The sequence below is a fragment of the Plectropomus leopardus genome, chromosome 8, assembly GCF_008729295.1.
Source record: "Plectropomus leopardus isolate mb chromosome 8, YSFRI_Pleo_2.0, whole genome shotgun sequence".
NCBI classification, from domain to species: domain Eukaryota; kingdom Metazoa; phylum Chordata; class Actinopteri; order Perciformes; family Serranidae; genus Plectropomus; species Plectropomus leopardus.
The window spans coordinates 25679219-25688121 of NC_056470.1; the positions used below are offsets into that span (position 1 = coordinate 25679219).

Here is an 8903-nt window from a genome sequence, read left to right on the forward strand (position 1 = left end):
AATCACTTACTTAACCCTTTGAAACCTGAGCAATTTGGCTTGATTTTTTTCAAAAACATGGGAAGAAGACAATGAGTAACGAAAGAAGAAATGACCCAAAAAATTACAAGATTTTGGTAAAAAAGTAAGAAAATCACTTCAGTAAAAAGTTAAAACAAAAAGAAAGAAAGAGGAGAAAGTTTAAAACGACACAGAAATGACCTGGAAAAAACAGTACAATGATTTTGAACATGTAATTAGTAACATCATAAATGTAGTTTTTCCCTAGCTTTTTTCTTTTGCCCTAGACATTTCTTTCCCTATATTCATAAAAAAAATCTACATTTACTTATGTCTTGCAATTTGTGAAGCTTTTTTCCAAAGTCACACCACTTTGCTCAGAGTTCAAATGTTTACATTTTTGTTAAAGGTGTCTGAAGGCAGAACAAGGAAAGTGATGTCGCTCCAGGTTTCAAAGGGTTAAGGAGCTGTATGTGACAGTCAGAGCATTAATACAGATGCAAACAAATAGTACACTATCTAGTGCATTTAGTTTATATGTATAATTTGTCTGTAAATATACAGCATGGGTGTGGAAGAAGGTAAGAGTGACATTTTTTCCTCCCTCTTATCTTGAATGTTTTTTTTCCCCCTCCTCAGTTCATGAATCAGACGCGACAGGGCATGGGCATGAAGATGGAGAACCCTGGAGGAAACCCTGGCATGAGGCCCGGCATGCAGCCCGGCATGGGAGGACAGGTAGACGACCAAAACTTCTTCGGTTAAATGATAACTTTTGGATGAAACACTGTAATAATGATTGTGTGATTTAAGACTTAATGCCATGGATTTTGAATTAATATCAGAATCAAGTTTGCCAAGAATGTCCACCACACTGTAGTTCTGGATGCACTTACGTGCAACGTTTTAGTTACATCTTATCAGAATACAGAACAGGTCCTTTCTGCTGACCTGATTGTCCTCTTGTCCAGATTGGTAGCCAGTTTAAACCAGACAGTGACTGACGTGAAGGGAACAGACTGATTGCCATGTAGAACTGTTCTCATCAGAGCCTGCGGTTTTTTCAACTTCCTCAGCAAGTGCAGCAACTATACATCACCTGCTGAGCCTTTTGCAGTCGTTCTTCGGGTCCTGGGAGATTATAGATCCCAGAAATCTGAAGGTTTCCATGGCTACCACAGTCCTATTGAATTATGCATTTTACTGTCTCATATACATCTTATTTTTGGGGGCATTTTCTTTGTCTTCACTGGATCGTGTTCAGTTAAGAGGCAGACAGGAGCCCGAGTGTTTATGACCTCTTGTCTGTATACATATTCATCACCATATCAGATGATGCAAGTGTTGTTTGTTGACTTTGATTTGTTGGAGAGCCTTTACAGTCTTGGTGGAAATATATTGTATTTGGTAACATTTTGATAATAAATGTTATATTTTTACTAAAGAAATTTTTGATGCATCTCTCTAATCGTCATCCTGATGTTATATAACAATTTAGAGCTCCTGCATCCACATAGGACTTTGTCAGCCATCCATTTTTAGCGTTACATACTGTATATTTTATAACATATATATTTTACTAAAGCTCCAAATATAATTAAATTGTATTTAAGTGTCAACCCTCCTCAAACTCCCTGTGTTGTTTCGTGCAGCCGGGCTTCCTCAATGCTCAGATGATGGCTCAGCGCAGCAGAGAGATGGTCACCTTGCAGATGAGGAGGCAGCGCATGATGATGCTGATGCAGCAGCAACAGCAGCAGCAGGCAGCCGCCGCCGCAGCTGCAGCCGCGGGAGGATTCAGTCCCCCTCCAAACGTCACGGCTCCTGGTGGCATGGAGAACCCTATGGGAGGCCCAAACATGGGCCAACCCGGCCCCCAGCAGTTTGGATATGGTGGGAGCTATGGTGAGTTCACTGGGACTGGTGCCCAACAGTATACTGCTGCTCCCTGGTGGTGAGTCGGCGCACTGCATGGCTCTCACATTTGTTATATTAAAGGGAAAATTGGTTGATTTATGAAAAAAATATTGTCAGTAGGCTCTGCTTGTACACCCTTCTTATCTCTATTTTTTATAATCAGATCACATCACACATCACATTGAAGGGATAGTAAGTTTCAGAGCACACTCCACGCAGCAAGTTCATCATCTGTCTTTATTTATCTCCATGTATCAATTATGTGTTTCCTGTGGCGAGAGGGGAGAGCTGAGGCTGGTGATTTATCTCCACAGGGATGGGCCAGCAGGGAGACCCCTCGTTTGGCCCATCAGGTGGCAGTCCTCCTAACGCCATGATGCCCGGCCGCCTGGGGCCTCAAAACCCCATGATGCAACAGCACCCGCAGGGTGGTCCCATGTACCAGGGGGCAGACATGAAAGGCTGGTCGCAGGGAGGCATGGGACGCAACAGGTATGAAATCAAACACATATAGAACAGGTAATACTTAAAACAGTAATGAAAGGACAATATTCTCTAGAATGAAACCCTAATGAAACATAAAACTGTGATTACTAATGGACTGACGATGGGACTTAAATCAAGTCTTATAAGACAGTTATACAAAGGATGGGAAATATGGGTCGACAGATTATAGGCATGGGCAATTATAAAGGGGCCAATATCTGGCATTTTTCTAATTATCTTTATCAGCATTTTATTTTAATAATCGATGATACAGATTAACCACAGACTATATAAGGATGGATGATGCGCCCCCACTTACCCCTGTGATGGTAAAGAAAAGATCCAAAAGTGCAGTACGGTATTATTACAGTCAACCAACACCAGAGAAGGCAGTTTGCAATACATGCAAAGAAAGTGTCAGCATGGGGGGAACTTTCACTTTGTAAAACCTCAGGGAGCTATTCATATTTATTCATTTTTTATCTAAATTTTATCTTGACTTGATAAAAAAGTTATTGGGAACTTGCTGTATATGATGTTTCGTGATGGAGTTTGTTATATTTCAAATTCTAAATATTGACAAAAAGAGTTTCATTTTTATGGTAAATGCATATCGGTTTTAAATCTAGGTTATCGGTCTCATTAAGTGCTAATAATTGGTACCTGTATCGGCCCTGAAAAACAGTGTCGGTCGACCCCTGATGAGAAGATAATAGAACACTGTGCCGTCAGATATGGGAGAAAGTTGACTTTTAATTTTTACTTCTTGAATGCATCTTCCTCCCTGTTGCTCTCCCTCACCAGTTCGTACCCTCAGCAGCAGTTTGGGCAGCAGGGACCTCCAGGGCAGCAGCAGTTTGGGCAGCAAGGGAATCCAGGCCAGTATGGGGGCATGATGATGAACGGGGGCATGCCAGCCAGCGGAGGAGGAGGTCACATGGGCCAGATGGGAGGGCAGATGGGTATGAACCCAATGGTGATGGGGCGCATGCCGATGGGGCCTGATCAGGTAGGTGCAGAGGGGGGGAGAGTCTGAGTGCTTAAAGGAGTGTGCATCAATAAAAGCAAAATATGGCAAAATGCAATGGAAGCAGACATCCTAACATTTATGAAGCATGCAACTTAAAGGAATACTCCGCCCCCCGAATGATCATTCATATATAATTACTCACCCTATGTTACACTGAGTTTGTGAACAAAACTTTTTACATGCCAGAGAACAGAGAATCCAAAACCTGAAATAAAAATCTTGATGAATTGAAGATATGCAAGAGCAAAACAATTTCAGAATGTGTTTACAAACTCTCACACAACTTGTGCAGCATTATCCAAATTTCATTTATCCAGTCCTATGCTCAGTACTACCCACACACATATCCTATTAAAACACTTCGGCATAAATAGCTCAGGCGTGCAACTAGTCTGTGCCTCGGACTATTTTGGGGAAGTGTGTCAAATAGTAAAAAAAACTATTAAAACTATAAAACTATTTTACTATTATTACCATCATGTTTTCTACATTTTTTTTTCAAATATATGTGGTTTGACTGGTGCTCTCATCTATCTCGTTGCATCCTCTTCATCTGCAATTGTTTAATGACACCTGACTGGAGACAACATAATGGTACTGGATTGAAATTTGCAGATTTTCTGGAAATTCTGTTAAAATTTGAGGCTACATTAGGATGGTCACTATAGCCGTGTATATGAGCAGTGAGTGACAGCTGCGTTAGAGTCTCCTCCTGGCTCTGATTGGTTGTTTTCATTCAGGCACAGGGGATTGTTGTAATTCTTTTTTCACAGATTATCTTTCTGACATATTACTGTCAGGATACAGTAACAGGTTCAGCAAATATGACAAGTTACCTGCTGTAGCTTTAATTTCAGCTGCGGGCTGTGGATTTATTCCACATTGCTTAAATTGAAATTGCTTTATGAAGATATTTCTTTGTGGACAGTATGGACAGGAGGAACAATGACAGTAACTAATAACCATTTCAGTGTTCATATCGACGTGTCAGTATTGTTTAAAGATAGTGAATCTATCCTGTCTGATTCTGTAAGCTGTTTTGAGAACAGACAATGCTTTTGGTCAATTGTGCATTTCCTCTTCTTCACTTTTTTTTCTTTTTCTCCCCTCAATCTAGAAATACTGCTGAGCATCGTGACAGAAGCATTTGTCTCACTGTGATCTCCATTCAGAGATAGGACACGGCTGCAGCTCTGGAGTGTGTGTGGAGGACCCAGCGGTGTGTGTGTGTGTGTGTGTGTGTGTGTGTGTGTGTCTGTGTGTAGTGCTGCTCTCCCACCAGACGGGGGAGTGAACTTCCTTTGGACTCGTGGCCAGTAACGGCAGTCTGGCAACCGTGGAGGAAAACAGACAGACTGTCTCACACGTACATGAAAACACACAGCGTTCATAAAAATCAGAAACACTGTGACACATTTACACACAAATCCTAAAGACAGCCCTGTGATTCCTCTCGTAGACTGTAGATTAATATTTCTCTCTTTATGAGCGGCGTGTGTGTGCCTCAGTGAACACACGCCGCTCGCTGGACCAAACAGTGAAGGTGGACGGACACTTTGGTCAAACATGTTAAAGACATCCTCTCCTCTGTCGAATGTACCATGAAGCTGTGTTCAGATTTAAAATGTGAGACTCCACTATTTGTTTCTGAACTTCGTGGGATTTTTTTTGGTTTTTTTTACCCGCCGTCTCTCTGCTGCTCCTGGAGGATCTCTAGAGTAAATGTGGCTCAAAATGACGAGCCGCCAGATTGTGACACTCAGATGAATGTCATTAAAGCAGTAGCACATTGTTTCGTCCCTCCAGGACGCCGCTGAGCTAAAGTACGAGTGAATTACTTGTTGGCTGATTGCACTTTAAGGAGAGGCCAACATCAAAAGGATTGTGGCAATATAGAGGCCTTTACCCAAGAATTAATGCATAGCAGCAGTTGTTTGTTTTAGTTATTATTTGTGTGTGTGTGTGTGTGTGTGTGTGTGTGTGTGTGTTTTCCTCTCTGTACAGTAAAATCTGACAAGTTGATTTAACTTTTTAAAAATATCTGGGAAACCGATTGCCTTGAAAAATGTAAGTAAATATAATTAGTCCAACTGATGTTTACTGTATATCTAAGTGTTAAGTTTACTTAAAATTTTGTTATATTTACTTAATATTGGGAAGTTTTTGCAACTTAAAAATGACAAGTTCAATTAAATCAATTTTTCTAAGTTTAAGCAACTTCAGTTTACGGTGCTATATATCTGAATTCTTTTGGTTGCCAACTCGTCAATCATATTTGTATTTTCCTAAACATATTAAGGAAACAGAACTTGCAGATCTCCTAACTTCATCATTAGGCAAGGCAAGGCAGCTTTATTTATATAAAGCTGCCATCAGCAAAATCCTCTCTGTCATGATCAAGTAAAGTCAGACTAATTTGGTTTACGAAGTTGCTAACGCTCAAAAAGAACAAGGTAATTCCACTTGCGATTTTTAAGTTGCAACAACTTCACACCATAAAGTAAATGTAGATAATTTTTTAAGTAAACTTAACAATTAGATATGAAGTAAACATAAATTAAGATTTGTGGTTATAGTTACTTTTCTTTTACAAGGCAGTCGGTTTTAAAACTTTTAAAAAGTAAGTTCAATTTGTCAGATTTTACAGTGTGGGTAACAGGGGCTGTTGATTGGAAATGGGTCTTTGTTCTAAAGTGGGAACCAGTAGAAAGGCGTCAAGCACAGATTTTATCCAATGCTCTCATCTACAGTGATTTATTACAAGAAGAGAAATTTTTAAGTAATTTTAAAGTCATGCTGGAGGCAAACACACCTCTATTAATGTCTGCTTATATTTATACAGATTCACTGGTTGTTTTATCATTCCAGAGGTCATTTTTAACCTAAATATTGCAGATATTTTGGTTACCTCACACCAAGTTACAGTCTTACAAGAAGTGCAGAAATAAAAATTGCCAATTGAGAAATTATGTCTCTATGAGCTCCCACTGTAAGAGAAAAGTTTTAGCAATAATCCTTCCTCCTGGTTTTCCTCTGAGGTCAAAGCTGAAGTATCATTGACTCAAAGTGACGGCACTGCAGTATTAGACATGATGTCTTGTTTGGAGCTTTTTCCCCCTTTCTTCTTTTGTCTGTGAATATGAATTGTAAATATGCTTCAAATGTACTATATATAAATATATATATGCTTTTGTAGGTCACATACTGTTTTTGCACAGATTGTAAGGCTTGATATTTAAAAGTGTAATTTTCTTAATCTGCCATAGGTCAGCTTTTATTTTCAGTACATCAGTTGGAAAAGGAAGGGCCTCCTTTTTTGTAAGCGGTGCGTGTAGATTTTTTTTCATACTGCCACTTTGTTTCTCTCAGAAAGCAGCCTTTTGTTTTCTGAGGACAGTCTTAGCTAAAGAGGTGCTAGTGTGTAATTTTGTTTTCTATATAAATTATTTTTCTTTTGACAACCCCCCACCCCCCCACCCACACACACACACACACACACGCACACACAAAATATGCCTATACGAAAGGAGTTGACACATGATTGTGTTAGGTTTCTAGAGGCCAGGATGTCTTACCAGTATGTGGCGGCTGATGTTTTCTGAACCGAACCTCATGCTTCCATGTGTGACTTAAAGTTTCACTCCTGAGCTTTTATGTGCTTTGAATTTTACAGATTTTGGAAAATCAGCCCAGCTGTATAACTGTCCATAAGTCCTTTTGGTTTGTTCGCAGATGTTTAAAATCCTGATGGAAGCAACACATGATGTAGTGTGATCCCCTGAATACCCATCAACCTCTTTTCCATTTAAGTTTGCCTTTATTGTATTTCCTGTTTTTGAGAAATCTACCTTTGAACACACGCTCAATCCAAAGATTTTTGTTTGTCATTCTGCAGTGCGTAGAAACAGTTCCTGACGTAGATCGTGCAAGTACTCATGTGTGCTTTTACTGTCGCACATAACCTATAATATACATTGAACTTAACATGTTTAATTGCATATATTATATCCCCCATCTGTATGACATAGAGTAGAAACGAGTCTGGTTCTGCTGAGGTGGTTTGAGTTTTCTGTTTGTGGTTGTTTCTTCCTTTCTGTAGAACTTATGGCCAGTTGAATTGTGGTGCTGCAAATGTTTATTTTACAAGAGAATGTCGAGATTTTTCTAAGCCGGAAAGGAGGTTTCATCATTGATGTCATTATGTCTTAGCTTGGAGTTTTGTTTTTTTAAAACCCCAGTCTCAATGACGAACATGACATCTACAAATATAAACAAAAAAATGTCTTTTTTGCTTTAAAGGAAAGGAACTCCTCTCAGCGCCTTGTCTGCGCTAAAGAAAAGATAAAACACATCTGGGAAACTTACAGTCATTATTATTACAGGATGTAAAATACTATTGCATTTTTTTCTTACCTTGTTTCTTGATGTTAATATCGATGTAAATACAAATTTATATTTAAACATTACAGTGTCTCTGTTGTCTTTTTGCCAGAGTTGTGGACTCGAGTCACATGGCTTGGCCTGAAGACTCAAATTTGATGACTTTAGATTCAGTTTGACACAATCAAACTGCAACTTGACTCTGACTTTAATACCAATGACTTGTGACTTCACTTGGACTTGAGCCGTTTAATTTGAAAAGACTTCATGACCAAGCCCAAAGATTAAAATGTATGTTATTTAAAAATGGTGCCATGAATAAATTAGTCTTCTCCATTTCTTGAATCAACTCATGTTAACGCTCTTAAGCACAGGTTTCAGGAGGGATGCAGGGGACACATTGCCCTCCATGCTTTGAGCATGCATTTGCACCCTCAAAAAAACCCCAAAAAAAACCAAGAAAGTAGAAGAGGTCTTTTATTTTAACAAAATTAAAGATCTTTTCACCAAAAAATAATTAAGAAAGGGAATAAATTGGTGCATAAAATATGCATCAGAATGCAGAAAATAAACTATATGTTGCTAAAAAAATTTGGACCCCTTACCCCTCCTTAAAACATAACCTAGGCCTAACATATTTAAGAAACCTAACCTATTTAATCTCAGTAAATTGACACTTAATTCCCCAGATTATCCACTTTGTTTGAACCAATCCAGCAACATCCAGTCAATTTGCGAGAGAGAACCATGAAGAACAAACATTACGTTACTGAGTTGGAAAAAATTACACCAATGATAATTTAATTTACGTACAAAAACAAAAACAAAGCAGTGATCAACAAAAACGGATTGCAGTATGCAAAACATGTGCATCAAATATTACAAAAACCAACAACATCTAACTTTGAAGAATGAAGTTGCACAAAGAACAGCAATTTGATGTAATTAGCAATAATTTGACAAATAAATGCAATTTTTTAAAAGCATTCATGATTTTGATTATTTTACACTGGTATTACTTTAATTTAGTTGCACATTATGACTTGTTTAAAACTCGAAAATAAATGTTTAGTACTTGGGATTTGACTTT

At 38.7% G+C, this 8903-nt stretch overlaps 1 protein-coding gene across 1 annotated transcript in view; it reads left to right on the plus strand.

Moving 5' to 3' along the window:
* Window positions 1-5420, plus strand: part of LOC121946689 (nuclear receptor coactivator 3-like) — a 75745-nt gene extending 70325 nt beyond the window's left edge. The window contains exons 19-23 of the mRNA XM_042491374.1: window positions 640-738; window positions 1653-1905; window positions 2232-2409; window positions 3208-3412; window positions 4551-5420. Coding sequence (XP_042347308.1) covers window positions 640-738; window positions 1653-1905; window positions 2232-2409; window positions 3208-3412; window positions 4551-4562 — 747 coding nt within the window. The 3' untranslated portion in view covers window positions 4563-5420. The remainder of the gene's footprint in view (window positions 1-639; window positions 739-1652; window positions 1906-2231; window positions 2410-3207; window positions 3413-4550) is intronic.
* Window positions 5421-8903: the final 3483 nt, after the last annotated feature.